The sequence below is a fragment of the Protomyctophum parallelum genome (genome assembly GCF_964188405.1).
Source record: "Protomyctophum parallelum genome assembly, chromosome: 15".
Taxonomy (NCBI): Eukaryota; Metazoa; Chordata; class Actinopteri; order Myctophiformes; family Myctophidae; genus Protomyctophum; species Protomyctophum parallelum.
The window spans coordinates 39,066,661-39,094,657 of NC_139710.1; the positions used below are offsets into that span (position 1 = coordinate 39,066,661).

A 27,997-nucleotide genomic window follows, 5' to 3' on the forward strand; every position below is an offset into this window, starting at 1 on the left:
TTTAGCCTCTCAGACCGCAAAACGAAAGAATATGTTGTCGTCGGATGTGATTTTGTCCACAATTCCACGCTGTGTTGATGTTGGTACCATTAGGAGAGATAACAGGCAAACGTTGATGATAATAACAATTATTCTACATTCTATAATTGTGTAGACTTCTTGTACATTAAGTAATGCAGATGTTTAACAATACTTTAACTCTCGAGAGTGAACAATGAAAGATCTACAAGCCCGAGTGCCGCACTACGAGCTTGTAGGTCTGCTATTTTTGAAAAATCGTGAAAATGTAGTGCAAATCTTTTAATTTGAGAGAGAACGTTTTTAACTCAAATCTTTGCTTCAACATATTATTTTCAGATGGGGTCGGCGGCTGATTACATATCATTTTTGGGGTCCTTGCCATGAAATATTGAGCCCCACTGAAATAGAAACATTACGTTTTTCAGATAATTGTCATGATTTAGAAGACTTTTTTTTTATTTCGACGCCAGGCCTAAATGGGTTAAACGACGTTAAACTCACGCTAAACTCACTTTGCCAGTCATATTATGCATTGGCATACCCTCTATCTGTAGAGACACAATACACCATGGGGATGAATGCATCATATACTAGACAGAGGCGTTTCTAGGTATTACATGTTGGGCAGGCAAGTTGTCAAGGCCAATCAGCTGCCCGATAATAGTTCTCAGGTGTGGTTGTTTGCATGGTACTGCAAGTTTGGGCCCAAAACATGAACCAGCTAAACGCGCCCGACAACCTACCTCAAACCCTAACCTAACCATAACCGCAAGAACGGAGCAGCGCATGTTCGCCGACCTTAAGTAAGTAAGCAATTAGCCCTGAAACATGACTGCCATGATGATTATCATGACAGTCATGCAGAAACTTAGCCCTGTTTTTGGCACTCGCTGCATTTACAAGATTTCCGTATATATAAACATTCAGATTTAAAATATAAAGTACTCACAATTTGTCCCACGGGTGTTAGTTAGTAGCAGCGCCAGCGATTAGAATTGCTGCATCCCGCGTTGTTTAATAAAAAGCATTTTTGTCCGAGCGCCCCGGCTACTTTTTTCAAACAGGGTTCGTTTGGGAAATCCACAGTTGCACACCGGGAGCGCACTCGCCTATTAGTCTGTATTGGCAGGGCGGTCAGCGTACCTATATCGAACACACCGAGTGCCACCCTCCTCCCGACCGATAGGGGCGCGTAGTTGAAAGCCAATGGCAAAATAACACCTCGGATAAAAATGCTTTTTATTAAACAACGCGGGATGCAGAAATTCTAATCGCTGGAGCTGCTACTAACTAACACCCGTGGGACAAATTGTGAGTACTTTATATTTGAAATCTGAATGTTTATATATACGGAAATCTTGTAAATGCAGCGTTCGCCAAAAACAGGGTGAAGTTTCTTCATGACTCTCGTATGAATACGAGAGTCATGAACCATGGCTAGTAAGCAATGTGCCTGCTTAAGTGCTTATGGTGCCCCATGATACTTCTGGCACAAGATTCATTTGAAACGAGTGAGTGGGGAATGGATTCCCGGTGGCCTTCCGGATATAACATACAGTACATCTCTCACTGTTCATCCCCCCGAGGCATGACTTACTGATATTCATGCTTCTCATATACATCCTTTCCTGTGTGTGTGTGTGTGTGTGTGTGTGTGTGTGTGTGTGAGTGAGTGAGTGAGTGAGTGAGTGAGTGAGTGAGTGAGTGAGTGAGTGAGTGAGTGAGTGAGTGAGTGAGTGAGTGAGTGAGTGAGTGAGTGAGTGAGTGAGTGAGTGAGTGAGTGAGTGAGTGAGTGAGTGAGAGAGAGAGAGAGAGAGAGAGAGAGAGAGAGAGAGAGAGAGAGAGAGAGAGAGAGAGAGAGAGAGAGAGAGAGAGAGAGAGAGAGAGAGAGAGAGAGAGAGAGAGAGAGAGAGAGAGAGAGAGAGAGAGAGAGAGAGAGAGAGAGAGAGAGAGAGAGAGAGAGAGAGAGAGAGCGAGCGAGCGAGCGAGCGAGCGAGCGAGCGAGCGAGCGAGCGAGCGAGCGTGCGTGCGTGCGTGCGTGCGTGCGTGCGTGCGTGCGTGCGTGCGTGCGTGCGTGCGTGCGTGCGTGCGTGCGTGCGTGCGTGCGTGCGTGCGTGCGTGCGTGCGTGCGTGCGTGCGTGCGTGCGTGCGTGCGTGCGTGCGTGCGTGCGTGCGTGCGTGCGTGCGTGCGTGCGTGCGTGCGTGCGTGCGTGCGTGCGTGCGTGCGTGCGTGCGTGCGTGCGTGCGTGCGTGCGTGCGTGCGTGCGTGCGTGCGTGCGTGCGTGCGTGCGTGCGTGCGTGCGTGCGTGCGTGCGTGCGTGCGTGCGTGCGTGCGTGCGTGCGTGCGTGCGTGCGTGCGTGCGTGCGTGCGTGCGTGCGTGCGTGCGTGCGTGCGTGCGTGCGTGCGTGCGTGCGTGCGTGCGTGTGTGTGACCTTGATCTGCTGCCTGCACAGCATGGCCAGCTCCCTCATGTCTCTGAACGGCTGCAGGAGGAACTGGTAGAGCTGAGTGGAAGTCTCCAGAAGGTCCGAGTACGCCGAGTCCTCCTCCTCGTAGACCTGCAGGAGATCCACCATGCTCTCCATGGAGCGATGCTTCTCCAGGAGCTACAACACACACACGCGCACACACACACACACACACACACGCACACGCACACGCACACACACACACACAGTGTGAACATCATGTTATCAGGGACAATGCACGTTAATCGACACGTCAGAGAGTTAACGTGGTTAACTGGTGTGTTTGTTGCGCTGTGAACTTGTAGGTCTGCTATTTTTGTGGCGCAAATCTTTTAATATATTACATTCTTTCAGAGTGAACGTTTTTAAATCAAATCTTTGCTTCTGGGAGGGGTTCCTGGAACAACATATTTTCAGATGGGGGTCGACGGCCAAATAGATAATTCTGGGGGTCCTTGACATGTTTAAGGTTTATTACCACTGACATAAAAAGAAAAGACCACAGAAGCGATGAGCTCATGTCTAAGTAAGCACCACCACATGCTGACTAATTCCCAACGACTGCATACATAATGGGCAGGGTGCCCTGTTCTGTAGCCTTTTCTCTAACACGCACGCACGCACGCACACACACACACACACGCGCACGCACGCATGCACACACACAGCAGTTAAAGAATGGGGAAACTAGCACAAATCCTTTAAGTGTGAGTGTACACTACAGTAAGTCACAGTCAGAGAAAAGCATGTCTCTCTACTGCTGAAGAGAGTCAATATCCTCACAGACTCAGCCATCAAGCTCCCACTGACAACCCAAACAGACATGAAGGGGAATACCATGCCACTCATTCTCAACATTGAACTATGCCATTATATAACTTCGAGTTGAGCCCAAGTTCTAGACCTCCAGTTCTAGGCTATAACAGTTAAGTTATATTAATGATGTAGTTCAATGTTGAAAATTGATTGAATGGCTGATTGATTGATTTATTAACAGTTTGCAGAATTACAGTACATTTCAAGTACAACTCAATACAAAAGAAACTGTTAAATGTGAGTTGACGACACCATAAAGCATTACACTTGTTTACAATAGGGCCCACCATTTTCAATTCATCAAAACTTTTAGAGACGTACGAATATACACAACTATATAGTAAAAAATAAATCATCATAGGAGGTAAACAGGAAAATTGTCATAGAGGAGGTGAAAAGGGAAAAAAAGGAAGAAAGTAGTAGTTTTCCACTTTAATTATGGCTCTTCAATGCAGTGGTTAGCACAGCTATAATCTTAGTATGTGGAGGGGACAAAACCATAAAGGGGGTATAAGTTATCTTGAGGGTTTCTCCCTCGCCAACCTGTTATCACTGAATGATGATAGCTAGCTAACGCAGTTAGCCCATGCGAAAATAATATTAACCAACAGCTGACCGGATGTGTAGTTCAACACAGGGAAGGTTGCCGTATATTAGATTAGTCGATGGGTGGCTCTTCCAAGAGAGATTTTGCGCTCTCAGGAAGGCAGGTGTAAGTGCAATCCAACCGTTTCTCCAATTTATTTTAAAGTGTCCATGTCCATAGAGTAGAATCAGCTCGACGGTCGTCCTAAATATCTTACTAAACTGGGATGACCAGATCTTATGCATGTCATCGCAGGCTGACCAGGCCATACCCTTCCTAGTTTGAAAGTCCTTTTGGGAAAAAGATATATATATGAACCTAAATACTTGTAGTCATCAACCTGTTTGAGAAGAGTTTTCTTTTTAAATAATGTGGTTATTGTTCGATTTGCATATATTTACGCATTCAGTTTTCGTCTCATTGAGATAAAGACCAACACTATCACCAAACAACACAAGACCATCCTAGCAACATGAATGGATTCAGATGAAACCATCTAGTCAGCATCTAAACCAATCGAGGCACAGGGTACTGCAGGAGGAGAGAGGAGAGCCACAGGGTACTGCAGGGGGAGAGAGGAGAGCTACAGGGTACTGCAGGAGGAGAGAGGAGAGCCACAGGGTACTGCAGGGGAGAGAGGAGAGCTACAGGGTACTGCAGGAGAGAGGAGAGCCACAGGGTACTTCAGGGGGTTGAGAGGAGAGCCACAGGGTACTGCAGGGGGAGAGAGGAGAGCTACAGGGTACTGCAGGAGGAGAGAGGAGAGCCACAGGGTACTGCAGGGGGAGAGAGGAGAGCCACAGGGTACTGCAGGAGAGAGGAGAGCCACAGGGTACTGCAGGGGGAGAGAGGAGAGCTACAGGGTACTGCAGGAGAGAGGAGAGCTACAGGGTACTGCAGGGGGAGAGAGAGGAGAGCTACAGGGTACTGCAGGGGGAGAGAGGAGAGCAACAGGGTACTGCAGGAGGAGAGAGGAGAGCTACAGGGTACTGCAGGGGGAGAGAGGAGAGCTACAGGGTACTGCATGAGGAGAGAGGAGAGCTACAGGGTACTGCAGGAGGAGAGAGGAGAGCCACAGGGTACTGCATTGGGAGAGAGGAGAGCTACAGGTACTGCAGGAGGAGAGAGGAGAGCTACAGGGTACTGCAGGGGAGAGAGGAGAGCTACAGGGTACTGCAGGAGGAGAGAGGAGAGCTACAGGGTACTGCAGGAGGAGAGAGGAGAGCTACAGGGTACTGCAGGAGGAGAGAGGAGAGCCACAGGGTACTGCATTGGGAGAGAGGAGAGCTACAGGTACTGCAGGAGGAGAGAGGAGAGCCACAGGGTACTGCATTGGGAGAGAGGAGAGCCACAGGGTACTGCAGGAGGAGAGAGGAGAGCTACAGGGTACTGCAAGAGGAGAGAGGAGAGCCACAACAGGGTACTGCATTGGAGAGAGGAGAGCCACAGGGTACTGCAGGAGGAGAGAGGAGAGCCACAGGGTACTGCAGGGGGAGAGAGGAGAGCCACAGGGTACTGCAGGAGGAGAGAGGAGAGCCACAGGGTACTGCAGGGGGGGAGAGAGGAGAGCCACAGGGTACTGCAGGAGGAGAGAGGAGAGCTACAGGGTACTGCAGGGGGAGAGAGGAGAGCTACAGGTACTGCATTGGGAGAGAGGAGAGCCACAGGGTACTGCAGGAGGAGAGAGGAGAGCTACAGGGTACTGCATTGGGAGAGAGGAGAGCCACAGGGATACTGCAGGAGGAGAGAGGAGAGCCACAGGGTACTGCAGGGGGAGAGAGGAGAGCCACAGGGTACTGCAGGAGGAGAGAGGAGAGCTACAGGGTACTGCAGGGGGAGAGAGGAGAGCCACAGGGTACTGCAGGAGGAGAGAGGAGAGCCACAGGGTACTGCAGGGGGAGAGAGGAGAGCTACAGGGTACTGCAGGGGGAGAGAGGAGAGCTACAGGGTACTGCAGGGTGGAGAGAGGAGAGCCACAGGGTACTGCAGGGGGAGAGAGGAGAGCTACATGGTACTGCAGGGGGAGAGAGGAGAGCTACAGGGTACTGCAGGGGGAGAGAGGAGAGCTACAGGTACTGCAGGGGGAGAGAGGAGAGCCACAGGGTACTGCAGGGGGAGAGAGGAGAGCTACAGGGTACTGCAGGAGGAGAGAGGAGAGCTACAGGGTACTGCAGGGGGAGAGAGGAGAGCTACAGGGTACTGCAGGAGGAGAGAGGAGAGCCACAGGGTACTGCAGGGGGAGAGAGAGCTACAGGGTACTGCAGGGGGGAGAGAGGAGAGCTACAGGGTACTGCAGGAGGAGAGAGGAGAGCCACAGGGTACTGCAGGGGGAGAGAGGAGAGCTACAGGGTACTGCAGGAGGAGAGAGGAGAGCCACAGGGTACTGCAGGGGGAGAGAGGAGAGCTACAGGGTACTGCAGGAGGAGAGAGGAGAGCTACAGGGTACTGCAGGGGGAGAGAGGAGAGCCACAGGGTACTGCAGGGGGAGAGAGGAGAGCCACAGGGTACTGCAGGGGGAGAGAGGAGAGCTACAGGTACTGCAGGGGGAGAGAGGAGAGCCACAGGGTACTGCAGGAGGAGAGAGGAGAGCTACAGGGTACTGCAGGGGTAGAGAGGAGAGCCACAGGGTACTGCATTAGGAGAGAGGAAGACATTTTGGAGCAAACTGTATAAATCATGCCGTGTGCCTCCTCCACTCCACTCCAGTGCCTGATGCTGATTGTAAGAATTGGCCCAGATAATTATTCTCCTCCTGGGTTGGTTGGAGACAGACAGGACCGCATGGTTGAAGAGCACTCAGCAGGAACGGACAGCTCCGCCGTTGGATCATTCTGCTCAGGAAGGCTGTTTTAAAACCCATCCAGACCTGGCACACATTATGCCGTCGCCTTATAGCTCTTAAACCACTTTAAAGCTGCTATAAGCAATAATGTAAAACATTTTAATGACCTTTATTTTTATTTTTTATTTTATTTTTGATATTCAGACCGCGAGCAATGGGTAGAACGCTCCCCAAAAAATGTAGTCTCTGTGACACATCTAGGGGCCGCAATCTGCATTCAAAGATTTTCCTAGAAGCTTTGTCATTGGTCTATTTTCCTGTCTACTTCCTGATTGGTTAGTCATTGCGACCGGGTTTTTTTTACGACCAATGACAAAGCTTCTAGGAACATCTTTGAATGCAGATTGCGGCCCCTAGATGTGTCACAGAGACTACATTTTTTGGGAGTGTTCTACACATTGCTGGCTGTCTGAATAATAATAATTACAAAAAAATGGTTTGACATATTATTGCTTATAGCAGCTTTAAATCATCATTATTTTATTACATTAGCGGTTAGATCTGTAGATCTGCTATTTTTGAGAAATTGTGAAAATGTGCCGTAAATCTTTGAATATATTATTATTTCACAGCAAATGTTTTTAACTCAAAACTCCTTGCTTCTGGGGGTGGGGGGGGGGGGGGGGGGTCGCTGGAACGACGGCCAAATATAAATAATAATATTTGGGGGTCCTTGACGTGACATAGTCTGAGAACCACTGACATAGAAACATGGGATTTTCATTAAACTGTCCTGATTTAGAACTGAAGACATGTTGTAGAATCAACCTCAGGTCAAAATGGGTTAAGTATAAAAAAGACGAGTACTTTGTTCTAGCACGTGTTTATATCTGTGGCGCGTGTGTGTGTGAGTGTGTGTGTGTGTGTGTGTGCACGCGCGTGTGTGTGTGGTGGAGGATATACTCTGCCAAAAACAGAGCAGGGAAGGAAAGGCCTTGGCAAGACAAGTGAAGTCCTCATACAAACATTAGCACATTACCACAGATAGACCTGGGCACTCTCTCTCACTAAAGTGCATAGAAGTACGAGCATGCACGCACGGCAGGCACGCACACACGCGCACAGCATGCACGCACGCACACAGCTCTATCATGGCTCTGTGCAGTTACATTAATAGTGCATCATTGATTAGTAGAAGAATATGAGATGTGGGTGGGCATGTGAGTTTATATTAAGAGCAATTAATCAATCGTGGCCTCCATTGTGTGTGTGTGTGTGTGTGTGTGTGTGTGTGTGTGTGTGTGTGTGTGTGTGTGTGTGTACAATTTACAATTTAGGCATTTAGCAGACGCTCTTAATCCAGAGCGACTTACATTTAAGCAAGAACAAAAGCATGGGAATACATCACATAAAAGCATTTATCATGAAACATGCGTAAGCTAAGAAAGTAACAGTGGAATATCTATATAATGAAACTATACATACACTATACATATAAACTATACATATTTACTACTATGCTATACATATGTACTATGGCGTGCGATGACTATATACAATACAATTATAGTGCTGTCTACATAACATGCTATAAGTCTGTGTCAAATGCTATCTAAGCCAACAGAAATGCTATCTAAGGGGTTAGGGTAAGTGCTATATGGGCCATGATGGAGTCTGAAAAGGTGGGTTTTCAGGCTACGGCGGAAGATTGGGAGTGATTGCTGCAGTTCTGACTGCAATGGAAGTGCATTCCACAGTTTTTGACCCAGAAGGGAGAAGAGTTTGGGACGTGTGGAGCGTTGTCCCGGCGTTTTTAGTGTGGGGACTTCCAGTTTCCCTGCGTTGGCTGATCTGAGTGCGCGGGAGGGTTTGTAGGGTTCAATCATACTTGCAAGATATGGGGGAGCCATACCTTTGGTTGTGTAAACTGAGCTGCGCCTGCAGGTACTGCTGCAAAGTGTTTGGTCTGGGTTAACCCATTAAGACCAGTCATTTTAGATTTGAAGTATTTTTTACTTTAGCTATTAAAAAATATCAGATTGTCTCTTCCAGGCACATCTTAAGTGTTGTGGCGTGACCATGTGTGACAACCGGACCAATCTTGGGGGTCGACAGGATATGGTAAAAACACTGGAAAAGGAAGAGGTGCATGATTATTCATATACCTGGCAATCAATGTCTTAACTGCAGTTCATGTTATAAGCAGTGTTGTAGTCGAGTCCACCTAAAGCAGGTCCAAGTCGAGACCAAGTCCGAGGGGTCAAAGTCAAGACCGAGTGTGGGGGGGGGGGGGTCTAGTCCGATGTCGAGACCGACGGGAGGCGAGACGGAGTCGAGAACCGAAACCAGATTGTTGTTCTATTTTCTCATCCGATAGGTGCAGAAAACACTGTCACCTGCGCTCCGTTATACTTAACAAGATAACTGTCTATAAAGCGCCAGACAGCTCTCTGACAATGTTAATGTGAATGACTCCTCATAATAATATATGGGTATAATACATTTATCTCATTGGATTGTAGTGACCTGTGACTCCAGTGGACTCGGTCGGGGTAGATCGAGTCCCAGTCTCTTGCTCCGAGACAGAGTCAAACTCAGTCAAATTAACCCATTCTGAACAGGAACCCCTTTTGGTGTTTTAAGCATTATGTTATACTTTAGCCTTTAGCGAATTGAAAAATAGCATATCTACAAGCTACGAGATTGTAGATATGCTATTTTTGAAAAATGTGGCGCAAATCCCTGCGGAACAACATATTTTCAGATGGGGGTCCGCGGCCAAATACAGATAATTCCGGGGCTCCTTGACATGAAAATGTTTGAGAACCGACATAGAAACATATGGGTTTTTCAGAAAACTGTCAGGATTTAGAAGACATTTGTCGAATCGTCTTCAGGTCTAAATGGGTTATGGTGTGAGACCGAGACGAGACAGAGGACATGAAAATGTGGACTAATGATTAGGACACAAAGAGAAAATGTTGCCAGTTTGCACTTGCAGAGTCACATTTTGTCTGTCTGTCTGTCTGTCAGTCATCCTGTCAGTCTTGTCAGCCTTGCCAATATGTTCACTACCTCTGCTCTCCAACGCGGAGATGACTCTGCACATCATTGGACAGCTTCAGTGAGAAACGCTGTACATGAAAAGCACCTTGTCAGCATCCCAAATGTGCAACTAAGGTCCGCGGTTTAAAAGTGCTTTGTGCAATGACAAATCACCCCTGAAGGAGGTGTTTTGATTTATGTTTATGTTCATTTTATTTTAGTTATCAATCAATGTTTTGACATTTAATTAAACTCCCGGAGGCAACTCAGTTTTTTTTTTAAGAAAAACAAATTAGACTTCATGGAATGCATATTTAAATGTTAATGATTTAATAATATCATCTCAACGAAATGTCCCAAGGTTTCAAAAAAATGCAATAAATTTCCTAGACCTCAGCGAACAATGACATTCAGTGAGTTTCTGTGTGTGTGCAGAGCGTGTGTGTGCGTGTGCGTGTGCGTGCGCGCAAAGCGTGTGTGCGTTCGCCTCTGCCCTATCTCAGCTGTGCAAGCAAGCAGACACGCTGACACAACAATATTGCTGGCAGAAAAGTTCAAATTACAAATTCCTCCGAGGCAGTGGGATTAAGGCAAGGTCTAAATGACTCTCACGTTTCATTGCTGATGTGCTCTAGCTAGCATGTCTGTAGAAGTAGAACTCTGATACGTTAGAGCCAGCACACAAACACATGCTTCAATCAGATTAAGCAGGGAGTTTAATATGTTGACGTATGCATATACTATATTGTCTGAATGGCAAATTCAAACCAGCAGCCTATTGCACCTTCTGAAAAAAGCATTCAAAAGGTATCCCTGGCCAATACGCCTTATATCAAACAAAGGAGCGCACACCAATAGTGGGGAGGTGCTGACCACGGGAGACAAACTTGGACAGGGAAGAGAGGTCGCACAGCTCGTAGTCACGATGCAAATATACTTTATTACCAACGTTTCAACACAAAAAAATGTCTTCTTCATACACTTTTTTTAAAAGATATATTTTTGGCTTTTTTCTGCCTTTATTGATAGTTTCAAGTGAAGATTGACAGGAAAGAGGGAGCGAGGAGTCACGCAGCAAAGGTGGTCATGCACGGGTCTCGAACACGCAACGCACTGTCAGGCCAGAGCCATTATGTGGCATGCGCCTGGACCACTAGGTCAGTGGGCGGGCGCCCCCGAAGGCACTTTTGTCGAAACGTTGGTAAGTTGGTACTCTTATATTATGCCTAAAGTTAATACGTTATAATTGCCCTCTTAAAATTAAGAATTAAAGACCGGCATAGCTCCACCACTTAGAATGGAAGTGAAGTTTACGCAACTCTTTCAGTCGCACATGTGTGACCCGACCCCTGACACTGCTGCTCTGCAGTGAGACAAGGCTGTATAGCCAACGTGGACTAAGCGTACACGTACCGTGTACGCTTGTGTGTACTACACAAGGTGGGATTAGAGCTGTTGTACACACTAGAGTTCTCATCAGGCCCGAAAATTAAGGCCCGGCCCTAACTGGGCCCTAACTGATCAGGCCCGAGGCCTGGTCGGGTTTGTGCAGAACTTGAGAACTCTACACAGAGTAAAAGTGAAACGCCAGTCAGAACCATCTTCATAATAGATAAATACACCAACAGACAGAACAGAACTATTATTTTTATTATTATAAACAAATTCCCGGCCCTACTGATTAGCATACATTTTAGGCCCGGCCCGGCCCTAAAACGTTGGGTCGGGCCTGGTCGGGTTCGGGCAGTTTGCTGTGAATCTGGTATGATAGTCTAGTTGCAAGTGTATTGTATCAATTCTTCAGCTGTGTGATGTATTATTGCGTTACTTGTCACTCACAGTAGCAGGTGCCAAAGCACTTTTACTTCAGGGTTTTGCCGTGCTTAAAAACCACATAATGTACAAGCCCTATAATTATTAGAAAGAACAGCTAAAATAGCCTAACCCATTCTGGGCGGGAACCCCTTTTGGTGTTGGCATTATGTTATGATTTAGCTATTGAAAAATAGCAGATCTACAAGCTCGTAGCGTGCCACTCAAAGAATTAAATCGAAGAACGACTGACATAGAAACATAGCTTTTTCAGAAAACTGTTAGGATTTAGAAGGCATTTGTAGAATCGTTCCCAGGTCAAAATAGCTTAATCAACAAGCTCACAATGCGTATGACATGGTGTGGCTTGTAGTAGCCTGGCATGGCCAGAGTACTGTAATTGAAACTGAGGAGTGCCAGACCAATCTATTTTCCCCTGTGGCAGATTTGGTCTGGTTTTCAGGCTAGGCATGTAGATTTACAATTTACAATCTAGGCATTTAGCAGACGCTCTCCAGAGTGATTTACAGTAAGCAAGAACAACAACACATGGTAATACATCAAATACAAACAATAGTGACCACGGATCATACGTAAGCTACGAAACTAACAACCGTCTAACAGTGGAATATCTATATAACAAAAATGTGAATACACTACTATAGAGTGCTATGTCTACATAAAATAGTATCTAAATGGCATAAATTGAGCCTTTTTATGCATACACCTGTAAGGTCATCGAGGCTAGCAAGTCCACTTGCCCACATCAATTTGCTTTTGATATTTCTTGAAAATTGTGAATATTGACAAGTCTTTGATTTTCCTTTTATGTCTAACCAAAAGCATGCACCCGACAAGAATGTCTTCTAAAGAATCTAAGTATATCGAAATGTAAACTCAACATATCGTATCGTTTGACTTTGTTTTGAAATGCAAATTTATCGGTATCGTTTTGCAATGCAAATAATGGACTGTATCAATACTAAGCACTTGTGCGCTGTATTTAGCAATTTTAAGAAGAACATTTTTTTCACTGTCGATAAATCATTCTCTGTGTTCATGTCAAGGTCATGTCAAGGTGCAGGTTTGTCAATACGTGTTCAAATATAATGTCCATGTATTTGCCAGAGAAACACTGCGTTTACTTTATATCCATAATAATAAATGTTTTTGATATGTGCACGTTTCACACAGAGTTCATGTCTTTGCTAAATAGTTACTGTATCGATTTTAAATCATTGAATCGTAGTCATAATGAACCAATATCCATGTATCGTATCGTCAAACATGTATCGTGGAACGTATCGTATCGCTGTTAAAATGTATCGTTACACCCATACCGGCACTAACTACCAAAGGGAACGGCTGAAGTTCTGCCTGGGCTCGCGTTTTGCTCGCTCAGACGTTGGGTACGTCTGTGTATTTCCTACTGTGGGAGTAAGTGTGATACATCCTGGCGAAGCCTGGAGGCTTCTTAGTCCACAAGTTTCCATCAAGCGCTGAAGGGGCTTAACAATTAAGCATAATTTAATCCCCATGCAGAGATTCAGGTGTCACAGCAGCAACATCAGCCAGTAACACAGGATAGGAGTTATAGGCTACTGCCAAGAACAACTTGTGTCAGAGCCAGTGATCATTAATTTGAATCAGCCGTGTGGAGGGAGATCTCGTGGGGCAAGCAGGCAGACTAATTGTAGATCGGCTATTTTTGTAATACATTTTTAACTGCGTGGTGTGCTTCTGCTCACTCTTGCATATCACAATAGAGCACCGAAGTCTGACCTCAATATCGCTAAAGGGCACGGGTTTGTGTACTTTTTTATTTGTATTATAATCCCCATAGGGAGATTTTAGATCGCCTCATATAAGAACTGTTTGAAAAGTAAACAAATCATCCTGGCCGTTTCACTCGGAATGGATGTGAATAATCAACTGACAGAGAGAAGAAAACTCTAATGTTGCTACATTTTCGCTAGAAACAGACTGTATCAAATATGAGTGAGTGACTGTCGGAAACGATACAGAGACAATATCGCCAAGACCGTTTTTTGTTTACTTCCGCCAACGCCATGGAACCAGGCCTACTGTATGATCTGAGCTCTTCGCCTGGGTTAGGAATGTTTTATGTCCTCCCTGGGATTTGAACCTGGGTGGGTCTCTCTCCCTTATGTCGGAAAGGGTGCCAATAAAGTAACAATGTAATTCGGGGGAGTTCCATGGATGAAAAGGGTATTTACGGGGTTGACTTGAGCCAATAAATAATGTTTGAGAAGCATAACCACTGATATAGGTTAATAATTTATATTCTCTGCTATATAGATTGACTTAAAGTATCACAAAACTATACAAACAAAAGCTCTGTTCCACAGCTTTGGAATGTCGAAGGGCGTCACACAATGTGATGATGATGAGATGATGTTTCTGTCTGTTGCTTGATGAAAAGCAGAAAACCATACGATAGTAAATAGTATCTCTCCTCATGATCTAAGTGTAACCCATTCGGGGCGGGAACCCCTTTTGGTGTTTTCAGCATTATGTTATACGTTTAACTATTGAAAAATAGCAGATCTACAAGCTCATAGCGCGGCCCCGAGTGCAGCGCTACGAGCTTGTAGGTCTGCTATTTTTTAAATATCGTGAAAATATGCCTCAAATCATTGAATATATATTCTTTCAGACATTTTTTAACTCAAATCTTTGCTTCAACAACGTATTTTCATATGGGAGTCTATGGCCAATTACATATAATTTTTGGGGTCCTTGACATGAAATATTGAGAACCACTGATACAGTCAGAAACATGAGGTTTTTCAGAAAACTGTCAGGATTTTGAAGACATTTCTTTAATTTTGACGTCAGGCCTAAATGGGTTAAGGCCTGGAACGCATCTGTGTCACATTAGCTTTAATCCATTTAGACCAGAGGACGATTCTACAAATGTCTTCTAAATCATGACAGTTTTCTTAAAGAAAACTATGTTTCTATGTCAGTCGTTCTCAAACTGCAGAATTAATTACATCGCAATACCACATTCACTGCCTGGATTTCACTAAACATTGAAGAACGACCGTGCCGACATCATCGTTGATTTTCATGAAAATCTGCTATTTTCAGCAAGTCATTACGACGGCATCAAGGCCTGCCAAAACACAATTTAGTCGACTAAAATCTCATGGTATTTAGTCGACAAAAACTAGACTAACACTACAACTGACTAAAATGTGACTACTATTGAAGAGACTACGACCAAAAACTAAGAATCTAAATATTTGCTTTCCAAAAACAACACACGGGCTTTTATTACCTCCTGCAGGCGTTTCTTGGCGCGGCCGAGCGCCTCCTCGTAGCCGGACTGCCGCAGCTCGCTCAGGCTCTCGTAGTACTCCTCGGGGTCGTCGCTCTCCGTGAACAGCACCTGCGACAGGATCTTCCAGCCGCAGGTGTCCAGGGCGTGGCCCAGGTACAGCTGCAGCCGGTAGCACAGCTCGTCCATCTCGCTCTCCGGCACCTCGGTGGAGCCGAACAGGGCGCTCCACACCCCGGACCCCCCACCGGACCCCGACCCCGACCCGGGCTCCTCCGGGAAGGCTGGCAGGCACGGTTCCAGGTCCGAGTTGACCTGGCAGAGCTGCAGGTGGACCGCCCGGAGGTCCTTCATAAAAATAAAAGTAGACCTTTAGAGCAGTGGTCTCCCTGAGGGGGTTCCAGATGGTCCCCCACTGCCATATGTGACCAGATTTGACTGAGAGACGGCAGTCAAAATCCCAGCTAGAAAAACTTTATTTATTTTTCTTGAGTTAATAGCACAGGCAGACAGACTCTTCACATACTAGAGCATGTCTGAAATAAGAGCTTAAATTGACATGATGAAATAAATGCTTAAACATGTAGCTAGGTGTAATGTTAGAGACCACAGGAGTGAACCTTTCAGGCCTGTTTTCTCAACTCGCTGTTTCTCTGCAAGACATTACTCTATAAGACATATCTCCAAAACTGGTGGGTAAAACTGAACAACCAATATGTCAATTTGAAGCTATGATTCCCTGCTTTCCATATGACATGTAAAAAAATCCAATGGCAGTCCCGCAGTCAAATTTGGTCACATATGATGATGTAGAGTTGGTAACCAAATGGACTCTTATAAAGATCTGTAATACTCTTGAGAGCGTAAAATGAAACCAAATGGTTTAATTTGACACTTTCAAGAACTACATTATTGTTAAAGCATTACTTAATTTACAAGAAGTTTACAGAATTAGAGAATGTAGAAGAATTGTTATTTTTATCATCGTTTGCCTGTTATCTCTCCTAATGGTTCCCAAAATGAACACAGCATGGAATTGTGGACAAAATCTTATCCGACGACAACAGAATACTTGTATACTAGGTTTTGGGTCTGAGAGGCTGGTCCGTGGCTCTTGATTTGAGAAGGGTTGAAACCCCACAGCTTCAGAGCATCAACCCATTTAGGCCTGACGTCGACATTTAAAAAAAAGTCTTCTAAATCCTGACAGTTTTCTGAAATACATATGTTTCTGTATCAGTGGTGCTCAATATTTCATGTCAAGGACGCCAAAAATGATGTAATTGGCCGCCGACCCTGAATATATATATATTCAAAGATTTGCGCCACATTTTAAAAAAAATACTAAAATAGCAGATCTACAAGCTCATAGTGCGGCACTCGGTGCTATGAGCTTGTAGATCTGCTAATTTTCAATAGATAAAGTTTAAAATAATGGTTAAAAACACCAAAAGGGGTTCCCGTCCAGAATGGGTTAAAACTTCAGAGTACTCTCCGGTGCAGACACAGTAATGACTGTTCCGTTCCTGCAGGGGGCGCCCCAGTGATCTGCTGCAGAGCAAATCAAAACATTGATTCGCTAAATATCAGGATCGTATTTAGTTTTTATTAAAAATTCTCATTTGCTGTTCATATTCATATCAGGGATTATTATTTTCTCATTGTATTTTGAAAATAAATAATATGCCACGTTTTGGCAAAAAAAAGATCACCTCATAATCATGTCAGTGTTGTTTTTGGCAGCAAATTTTGATTTTAGTTTAGTCATAGTCTCTTGAATAGTTTTAGTCACATTTTAATCACGTGGAATGTTTTAGTTAGTCTAGTTTTAGTCGACTAAATATGAGATTTCAGTCGACTAAATCTAGTTGATTTAGTCGAACAAAATGTATTTTGGTGGGCCTTGATGCCGTCGTAATGGCTGATATTACACCCACTGAAAATAGCCAATCTACAAGCCCACAACGTGTCGCAGCGCTGTAGATTGTCTATTTTCAGCATGCAACCAATTGTAAAATGACTTATACTGGATCTCTTGTCTAGTTTTTATTTGTTGACGAAATTGTCAGTATATTTAGTCTTAGTCATCATAGCTTAGTTTTTATTTAGTTTTCGTCAGTGGAAAAAGGTAGTCGACAAACATTTTTCGTCTTAGTTTTAGTCAACAAAATCAACACAGCTTGTGCTGAACATTTTTGTCAACATTCCATTTTTGCCTCGGACAAATATTACCAGATACTCACGAGCTAGCTCTGAATGACCATGACAGGTCTGTAACTATGAGTCTACAAATTGAACCAAACGCACCATTATTTTGTACACCGACTATCAGTGTTGGGGAGTATTAAGCTACATGTAGCTGAGCTACGTAGCTGAGCTACATTTTGCTGTAGCTTGTGGTATTTTAGCTACATTCATATTTGTGTACCTCGTCAAGTAGCTCAGCTACCTTTTGGGTCATTTTTTGTAGCTTAGCTACTCAAGTTACAAGCTACAATTTTGGGCAATAACATGAAAGAAATATATTAATTTTGACCATTGGTTGCTGTGTTAATTCTTGTACTAGAACCCCCTTTGAAAAATCAAGGACAGTTCCTTTTTCTGATTGCTTTGAGGGCATATCAGCACTTGACAGCTGCCTCTAATTGGCCTCTGATTGGCCCTGGTATCACAGGGTGGGAGGGGTCTCCCAGGGGGGAGCAGGGGTCTCCTAGAGGGGAGGAGGGGTCTCCCAGAGGGGAGCAGGGGGAGGAGGGGTCCCCCAGAGGGGAGCAGGGTGGGGGGGTCTCCCAGAGGGGAGCAGGGGGAGGAGGGGTCTCCCAGAGGGGAGCAGGGTGGGGGGGTCTCCCAGAGGGGAGCAGGGGGAGGAGGGGTCTCCCAGAGGGGAGCAGGGTGGGGGGGTCTCCCATAGGGGAGCAGGGGGAGGAGGGGTCTCCCAGAGGGGAGCAGGGTGGGGGGGTCTCCCAGAGGGGAGCAGGGGGAGGAGGGGTCTCCCAGAGGGGAGCAGGGTGGGGGGGTCTCCCAGAGGGGAGCAGGGTGGGGGGGTCTCCCAGAGGGGAGCAGGGTGGGGGGGTCTCCCAGAGGGGAGCAGGGGGAGGAGGGGTCTCCCAGAGGGGAGCAGGGTGGGGGGGGTCTCCCAGAGGGGAGCAGGGTGGGTGGGTCTCCCAGAGGGGAGCAGGGTGAGGAGGGGTCTCCCAGAGGAGAGCAGGGTGGGGGGGTCTCCCAGAGGGGAGTAGGGTGAGGAGGGGTCTCCCAGAGGGGAGCAGGGTGGGGGGGTCTCCCAGAGGGGAGCAGGGTGAGGAGGGGTCTTCCAGAGGGGAGCAGGGTGGGGGGGTCTCCCAGAGGGGAGCAGGATGAGGAGGGGTCTCCCAGAGGGGAGCAGGGTGGGGGGGTCTCCCAGAGGGGAGCAGGGGGAGGAGGGGTCTCCCAGAGGGGAGCAGGGTGGGAGGGGTCTCCCAGAGGGGAGCAGGGTGGGGGGGTCTCCCAGAGGGGAGCAGGGGGAGGAGGGGTCTCCCAGAGGGGAGCAGGGTGGGAGGGGAATCCCAGAGGGGAGCAGGGGGAGGAGGGGTCTCCCCGAGGGGAGCAGGGTGGGAGGGGTCTCCCAGAGGGGAGGAGGGGTCTCCCAGAGGGGAGGGGTCTCCCAGAGGGGAGGAGGGGTCTCCCGCATGTACATTCTCAATTTAACACTGAAAAATAAAAAGTAGCTGAGCTACTTTGAGCTACTTTTTCCATGTAGCTGTAGCTTTACAAGCTACATCTCTCCAGGGGTAGCTATGTAGCTTGATCAAGCTACTGCCATGGTGAGCTACTTGTAGCTTTACAAGCTACGCTTTCAAAGTAACTTGCCCAACACTGCCGACTATCAGAGTTAAGGGGGTCCTTGCAAATAAAACATTTGAGAACCATTAGTACTATAGTTGGACTATACTAAGCCATAGTGTCGTAGTAAATAAGTATCAAATACATATTCTGAAGAAAAAGCCTGGAGACTTGACATTCAGCATGATCAAAATAAGAACATTATAATGACGTGTAAGTAAAACATAAAATCTTGTGCCATGGACAAGACCAAAAGTCTTTGCCACGGATCGTCATTTCTGAAGTGGGACTCTGAACCCTGCCACACCAGATCAAGTCACCTCCCCAAATTCAAGGTACCAAAAGTTAACTCTGATCTTGGTAGATCTGCTTTTGGCTTCTGGGGCCCTAATACATGAAATCACCTGCAAAACTACATTACAATTGACCATATTGGTACCCCCGAGTCGTTTAAAAAACCTTGGTGAGCATACAGACCCCTACAATATGAACTGTTTTTAGATCGTTGTGAAATGTGTCTAAGCTTCTATTTGTAACCTATATGTAATTCACATGTATACCTTTTGTTTTGCTTTTCCTGATCTTCTGATGTATTGTGATTTTTTTATATGATATTGTATTACTTGACGACACTGAAAATGAGTTTAATTACTCAGTGTAATTTTGAGAATAAATACAACTTGAATGAATTTGTCCATGTACGGACACATTGATGATAGGATAAACTGAACGAGAGAGAGTGATGAACAGTAGAGTCACCTGGAAGGAGAAGAGGCCGGCCCAGGAGCAGTCCTCCCCCTGCTGCTGGCACAGCCTGGCGGCATCCATCACATCCACCTCCTCCAGCTCCAGAGTTTCCACGGAAAGCAGAGAATCATGGTCTTCTTTGAGCGGCTCCAGAACCTCCATGTCTTCTACAGGGCTGATAGCAGGGGATGAGGATGACCGAGGATGGCACGAGGATGACCCACTGGTGGCAGCAGGAGGAGGGCTAGGGGTTGTCTTAATTGAGGAGGGGGGCGACTTAATGGCTTTATTAGGGCTGCTATTAACGCCTTCAATAACCGTGGCTCCCTTATTTTTATTCCTCCCAGGACTGCCTAGAAGTACAGCTTTCTCTCTGACGGGACTTGTTTTGGGCCATTTTGTTTTAGCACTCTCCTCCGGCTCCATCACCATCAACAACACGGAGTCTCTCCCCACCATACTCCTCCTCTGTGCTGTCCTGTTGTGACACGTAATGGCACACTTGCCCTCCACCTGATTGAAATGGAATTGACATTGTTTTATTTCGCAGTAGGTATGGAGAAGAATGGCGTATAGGATTTCAAACGAAAGCACAAGTCAATACAAAAAACTACCTTTTACTGTGTGGACGTGGACGACACCATGATAACACTCGTTTACAACAGGGTCCACCATTTTCAATTAATCAGAAGTAGCCTACAAATAATACACTTCTATGAAAACAGGTTAAAAAAAAGTAAAAAATTAAAAAGGGGGAAAACAAGTACAGTAGGCCTATGGTGAAAGGGGGGGGGGTGGACTCAGACTTTATATTTACCTCGTTCCACGCCACGATGAACACGAACTTGTGCTTCTCCTTCTCCTCGAAGGCGTTCGGCCGCACGGCCACCCAGCCCGACTCCTCCAGATTATCCTCCATTGTGAAGGACATTTTTTTTAATTCATATAGGCCTATAGGCTATATGCAGCTATAGGATTCAGTGAGCTTTGGGTTTTATAGTGACTCGTGAGTGTCCAAAAAACAAACCCCACCACAAACACTATAGAGTCTTGTGTGTTCGGATTGACTGCACCAATATTAAACCGTCGAGTCGGATGCAGATAGTGCGGTCTGTACGGTGCGTCTGCAGGCTATCACATCGTTCACCTCACCAGTGTTTATCAACAATGTTGAAACGTTACCCCGTCGGTTAGGCTACTCCGCTTCTCTTCTCTTCTCTTCTTCAACGCCAACAAAAACGGTGCCGTGTCGTTTAGTTCTCCATCTCCTGCGTGCCCTTTCCTCGGCTGATGATGATGTGCGCCCGACAATAATAATAAAAATAGGAATAATAATAATTATTATTATAAACGCCCGCTCATTTAAGTTATCCCCCCCTCCTCCCCACGACAATGTGAGAAGATTAAACTGTGTGTTATTGTTTACCACCAGGTAACGGACGGGGTATAACTTCCGCCCCGTTATTATTATTATTATAATTATTATTATTCCCAGTTCTCCGTCGCTCGCAGCCTCCTCCCCTTCTCCTCGTAAACTGGAAGCTGCATAATATACACACGGCGAGCATCGTTTAAGAGCAGCAGTAGCAGCCTACTAACGGTCGGTTAACTCTAACTGTCTAAATTAGGGTTGTATGTCATGTCGTGTACCTTTTCTCTCCGACCCCAAGAAACTAAAGCTCCGATCATTTTCAGACGAGAAGAATTGCATGATCGCGCATTGATTGGCCCCCAAATAAATTCATGTGTTTTCATCTTGGTTCGGTTGCTTTTGCGACCGACGTAGGAGGAGACTGATCTTGAGCGTGTACGCATGGCAAGGACGTGCTGACGTCACACAGACATGTACATAGTACGGCAGATAAGCAAACCTATTGTGCATTTTATGACTAAAGCATGAAACTTTCAGCATATCATCTACACACCTAAAGGTTTGTTTTCAGACGTGGAACCACTTCTGAGTTGATGGCTGTAAGTCGTTAGAGGCTGTACACATACTGTAGGCCTACACATATCGGGTTGTCAAAAACATGCATTTTTCCCTTTTTTGCAGGCACAAAGACAGTATATCAATAAGAAGAGTTCTGGAACCCACTAGTCATCATCAAATTGCTTTAATAGGTTAAATTAACAGTAGAATATATGTCAATTGGGTTTCATGGGTCATTAGGTCACACAAACACCTCACATAAACACAGACACAAAAATCGGATTTTCAACCATTTGTGTTCAATTGGATTGAGCATTTGACATCTCTTCTTAACATATCCTATTTGCAGTAAAGAGTGTCTACCATGCAATGACATTATTAGAGAGGCCTAACAGTCTCCTGAGCATGAACAAAGGGCAGCCTTTTTGCACTTGCATCACTTCGTGCACCCTTTCTTACAACCACAATGTATCAGTTCATAGCAGCTCTGTGAGGCTTCTGGAAGGGTGGTCCACAGTGGCTGCCATCCCAATTCTTCTTTCACCCCAATCAGAAGGGCTAGGCTGGATGAAGGGAATGGCATAGAAGCCACATTGATGACCAACAGGGCACATTGGCACAAGTCCTATCGAGTAAGATACAATCAAACCAAACTGCAGCGACGGCGGAAGTTGCCAGAAGAGGTACCCAAAGTTCACACTCGGTCTACTGACACTGATAGCCATGTCTGTAGGCTACTAAGGACAGGGTGTGCTTCTTCTGCAACAAGTTAGCAGGCTCTAAAAAGTGCTACGTACATGAGGCTTCAACAAAACAGTTGGACTTCAATGTTAGACAAGCTGCTTTGGAAACGGAAGACACTGAGTTACTAGGCAAACTTGCACCTGGGGACATGATAGCCCTCGAGGCAAAGTATCATCGAAACTGCCTCCGGATGCTCTACAACAAATCAAGACAGGCTCATTCAAAGGATGGACATGAGGAAGAGACTCAGTTGCATGGTATTGCTTTCGCAGAGTTATTGGCCTTTATGGAGGAAAGTATAAGGTGATGACTGCGCCCCAGTATTCAAACTGGCAAACCTGGGTAAACTGTACCAAGAACGACTTAAACAGCTCGGTGCTACAGTAGATTATCGTGTCCACACAACCAGACTGAAGAACAGGCTTATTTAACGGCTTGTACACAAGGAAGGGACACACTATTAACATTTCAGGATGATATCGGAGATGCTCTCAAGAAGGCCTGTGATCACTACCGTGATGCCATGCATTTAGTGAGAGCAGCACAAGTGGTATGGAGAGAGATGTTTTCCAAGAAGTTAAACTTTGATGGCTCATTCCATCCTAACTGTCAGAAGGAGTCTGTACCTACATCTCTTTTGGCCTTGGTGAACATGATCCTGGATGGGGCCAACATCAAACACCAGACTCAGCTTCTGGAAAAAGGAACTTCTACCGCTGCTCTTTCAATCTCACAGCTGTTGGTTTTCAACAGTGTCAAACATACACGAGCAGAAAAGTCATCAGGTACAGTACGTCACAACCGTAACCGTGAAACTCCACTTCCTCTGTATGTGGCAATGAAAGTCCATGCTGTCACACACAATAGAGGGCTAATTGACACTCTCTTCAGTCTGGGTATGTGTGTGGCATATGATCGCCTGCTGCAGGTGTCAGCTGACATTGCCAATGGAGTCTGCCAGCGTTTCATGGCAGAAGATGTTGTGTGCCCGCAATGGACTCTTCACAACAGCTGCGGAGGACAATATTGACCACAATCCGAGCTCTGGAACAGCAAAGGACTCCTTTCATGGCACTGGGATCTCCTTGATGCAGCACCCTACACATGAAAGTGTAGGCTCGACCGTGGTGTGCTTGTGATTAACCAGTCCACTCTATCCACTAGGTCATTCATGCCACTGCCACAAGCCTACACCAATGTGCCACCAGTTGCTCGGAGACAAAGACCTTCAGAGCCCCTCCAGTAAAATGCCCTTTAAAAGTCTTGATGGCAAGAACAAGAGAAGAAGATGGGTGGTTGAGAACTGTGAAGGCAGCCTTGGATGATCCAGAAACCAACCAGGCAACCTGGGTGTCATGGTCTGCCTATCATGCTCACATCCAGCAGACAGTAATCCCCCCTGCAGCCATCAATGCACTATTGCCTTTATTCCTGGACAACGCACACTCTGCTGCCATGATAAGACATTCAATGGACCTCATCAGAGCAGCACACGCAATAACCCTCTATTGCGTGTGACAGCATGGACTTTCATTGCCACATACAGAGGAAGTGGAGTTTCACGGTTATGAAACGCTGGCAGACTCCATTGGCAATGTCAGCTGACACCTGCAGCAGGCGATCATATGCCACACACATACCCAGACTGAAGAGAGTGTCAATTAGCCCTCTATTGCGTGTGACAGCATGGACTTTCATTGCCACATACAGAGGAAGTGGAGTTTCACGGTTACGGTTGTGATGTACTGTACCTGATGACTTTTCTGCTCGTGTATGTTTGACACTGAAAACCAACAGCTGTGAGATTGAAAGAGCAGCGGTAGAAGTTCCTTTTTCCAGAAGCTGAGTCTGGTGTTTGATGTTGGCCCCATCCAGGATCATGTTCACCAAGGCCAAAAGAGACTTCCGCCGTCGCTGCAGTTTGGTTTGATTGTATCTTACTCGACAGGACTTGTGCCACTGTGCACTGTTGGTCATCAATGTGGCTTCTATGCCATTCCCTTCATCCAGCCTAGCCCTTCTGATTGGGGCTGGGTGAAAGAAGAATTGGGATGGCAGCCACTGTGGTCCACCCTTCCAGAAGCCTCACAGAGCTGCTATGAACTGATACATTGTGGTTGCAAGAAAGGGTGCACGAAGCGATGCAAGTGCAAAAAGTCTGCCCTCAAGTGTACTGCCCTTTGTTCATGCTCAGGAGACTGTTAGGCCTCTCTAATAATGTCATTGCATGGTAGACACTCTTTACTGCAAATATATGTTATGATATGTTAAGAAGAGATGTCAAATGCTCAATCCAATTGAACACAAATGGTTGAAAATCCGATTTTTGTGTCTGTGTTTATGTGAGGTGTTTGTGTGACCTAATGACCCATGAAACCCAATTGACATATCTTCTACTGTTAATTTAACCTATTAAAGCAATTTGATGATGACTAGTGGGTTCCAGAACTCTTCTTATTGGTACTGTCTTTGTGCCTGCAAAAAAGGGAAAAATGCATGTTTTTGACAACCCGATATGTGTACAGCCTCTAACGAGTTACAGACATCAACTCAGAAGTGGTTCCACATCTGAAAACAAACTTCATAGTATATAGAAACACTGTAGAAAGTTTCATGCTTTAGTCATAAAAGAAGAGATGTCAAATGCTCAATCCAATTGAACACAAATGGTTGAAAATCCGATTTTTGTGTCTGTGTTTATGTGAGGTGTTTGTGTGACCTAATGACCCATGAAACCCAATTGACATATCTTCTACTGTTAATTTAACCTATTAAAGCAATTTGATGATGACTAGTGGGTTCCAGAACTCTTCTTATTGATATACTGTCTTTGTGCCTGCAAAAAAGGGAAAAATGCATGTTTTTGACAACCCGATATGTGTACAGCCTCTAACGAGTTACAGACATCAACTCAGAAGTGGTTCCACGTCTGAAAACAAACTTCATAGTATTTAGAAACACTGTAGAAAGTTTCATGCTTTAGTCATAAAAGAAGAGATGTCAAATGCTCAATCCAATTGAACACAAATGGTTGAAAATCCGATTTTTGTGTCTGTGTTTATGTGAGGTGTTTGTGTGACCTAATGACCCATGAAACCCAATTGACATATCTTCTACTGTTAATTTAACCTATTAAAGCAATTTGATGATGACTAGTGGGTTCCAGAACTCTTCTTATTGATATACTGTCTTTGTGCCTGCAAAAAAGGGAAAAATGCATGTTTTTGACAACCCGATATGTGTACAGCCTCTAACGAGTTACAGACATCAACTCAGAAGTGGTTCCACGTCTGAAAACAAACTTCATAGTATATAGAAAGTACACTGTAGAAAGTTTCATGCTTTAGTCATAAAATGCACAATACCTTCCATATGATGAGCCTATCTGCCACACTAACACTGCTTTTTTTAAGCATTAAAACCTGAGACCAGATTCTAAAAATGCCTTCTCTAAAGACTAAATCATGACAGTTTTCTGAAAAACCTATGTTTCTATATCAGTGATTCTCAAACTATTTCCTTGTCAGGGAGCCCGAAAATTACATGTAGGCCTAGGCCTAATTGGCCGAGAACCCATGTGAACATGTTGTTCCAGGGATCCCCAGCCCCAGAAGCAAAGATATGAGTTAAAAATGTTCACAGTGAAATTATATTAAAAGATTTGCACACAACACCTAAAGTTTAAAATAATGGTGACGCAGATGCGTCCTCAGGTCTAAATGGGTTAACTTAAAGCAAAAGTATCAATACCACAATTAGTAGGCCTATAGCCTATAGTCATTAGAGGGTTTAACCCAGTCTATGGTTTAACCTCAAACAAATTGCAACAAGAAACTCTTTAAACCTTTTTTTGAGGGTCGCTTTTAGGTTTAATGTTTGTTTTTAGTTAAATGTTTTATTATGTTAAATTTACAATGAATGGAACATTTACGTCATCTTGTCACTAACACAATTAAATGCCATTAACAATAAAGATAATTTAATGTTTGTTTTACATTCTGTTGAAAGGGGTGTGGCCTAGCCTCGGTCCCAGGCTTACTTATCTGCGAAGAGAAAAGCCTGGTCACAACCTAAGACACTGTACATTCTCTGAGAATGTAAACTGATTTGTAAAGCATCAACGTCATTTCCTTGGGCAATACTTCCACTAAAATTCAGCAACTTCCGCTGATAGTCTTTTCAGCTTAGGTCTTGCCCAGGGTGGGTGTGGTCGCAAGTTCTGGACAACTTTAGTCATTATCTAAAATCATTACAATAAATATGAACAAAACTGTGCTAAGGAGATGACTTTTAGCTTATAAAGACATTGTTAATGTGGCAACCTGCGCGAGTGTGGAAAGTGAACTTTCTTTACGAGACTGTTGATAATGTATTAACCAAACTAAGGTTCCACCGAGATTTGAACTCGGATCGCAGGATTCAGAGTCCTGAGTGCTAACCATTACACCATGGAACCCTATATCTGTTGAAATGGGTGTGGCCGCAAGTTCTGGACAACTTTAGTCATTATCTAAAATCTTTACAATAAATATGAACAAAACTGTGCTAAGGAGATGACTTTTAGCTTATAAAGAAATTGTTAATGTGGCAACCTGTGCGAGTGTGGAAAGTGACCTTTCTTTACGAGACTGTTGATAATGTATTAACCAAACTAAGGTTCCACCGAGATTTGAACTCGGATCGCAGGATTCAGAGCCCTGAGTGCTAACCATTACACCATGGAACCCTTTTTCTGTTGAAATGGGTCTGGCCTCATCTTCTTGACAACTTCAGTCATTATCTAAAATTGTTACAATAAATATGAACAAAACTGAGCTAAGGAGATGACTTTTAGCTTATAAGGACATTGTTAATGTGGCAACCTGCGCGAGTGTAGAAAGTGACCTTTCTTTACGAGACTGTTGATAATGTATAAACAGAATAAAGGTTCCACCGAGATTTGAACTCGGATCGCATGATTCAGAGTCCTGAGTGCTAACCATTACACCATGGAACCCTATATCTGTTGAAATGGGTCTGGCCTCATCTTCTTGACAACTTCAGTCATTATCTAAAATTGTTACAATAAATATGAACAAAACTGAGCTAAGAAGATGACTTTTAGCTTATAAGGACATTGTTAATGTGGCAACCTGCGTGAGTGTGGAAAGTGACCTTTCTTTACGAGACTGTTGATAATGTGTTAACCAAACTAAGGTTCCACCGAGATTTGAACTCGGATCGCAGGATTCAGAGTCCTGAGTGCTAACCATTACACCATGGAACCCTATATCTGTTGGAATGGGTGTGGCCGCAAGTTCTGGACAACTTTAGTCATTATCTAAAATCATTACAATAAATATGAACAAAACTGTGCTAAGGAGATGACTTTTAGCTTATAAGGACATTTTTTATGTTGCAACCTGCGCGAGTGTGGAAAGTGACCTTTCTTTACGAGACTGTTGATAATGTATTAACCACACAAAGGTTCCACTGAGATTTGAACTCAGATCGCAGGATTCAGAGTCCTGAGTGCTAACCATTACACCATGGAACCCTATTTCTGTTGAAATGGGTGTGGCCTCATCTTCTGGACAACTTTAGTCATTATCTAAAATTACAATAAATATGAACAAAACTGTGCTGAGGAGATGACTTTTAGCTTATAAAGACATTGTTAAAGTGGCAACCTGCGCGAGTGTGGAAAGTGACCTTTCTTTACGAGACTGTTGATAATGTATTAACCAAACTAAGGTTCCACCGAGATTTGAACTCGGATCGCAGGATTCAGAGTCCTGAGTGCTAACCATTACACCATGGAACCCTTTTTCTGTTGAAATGGGTCTGGCCTCATCTTCTTGACAACTTCAGTCATTATCTAAAATTGTTAAAATAAATATGAACAAAACTGAGCTAAGGAGATGACTTTTAGCTTATAAAGAG

General features: G+C 45.0%; 1 protein-coding gene across 2 annotated transcripts in view; it reads right to left on the reverse strand.

The window, feature by feature from the left end:
* LOC310872345 (junction-mediating and -regulatory protein-like) overlaps positions 1 to 21,160 on the reverse strand; it is a 40,505-nt gene extending 19,345 nt beyond the window's left edge. For both annotated transcript variants that reach the window (XM_083784129.1, XM_083784128.1), the window contains exons 1-4: positions 20,219 to 21,160; positions 19,414 to 19,914; positions 14,836 to 15,183; positions 2,455 to 2,628 (exon numbers count right to left, since the gene is read on the reverse strand). In XM_083784129.1, coding sequence (XP_083640255.1) covers positions 2,455 to 2,628; positions 14,836 to 15,183; positions 19,414 to 19,914; positions 20,219 to 20,332 — 1,137 coding nt within the window. In that variant the 5' untranslated portion in view covers positions 20,333 to 21,160. The remainder of the gene's footprint in view (positions 1 to 2,454; positions 2,629 to 14,835; positions 15,184 to 19,413; positions 19,915 to 20,218) is intronic.
* Positions 21,161 to 27,997: the final 6,837 nt, after the last annotated feature.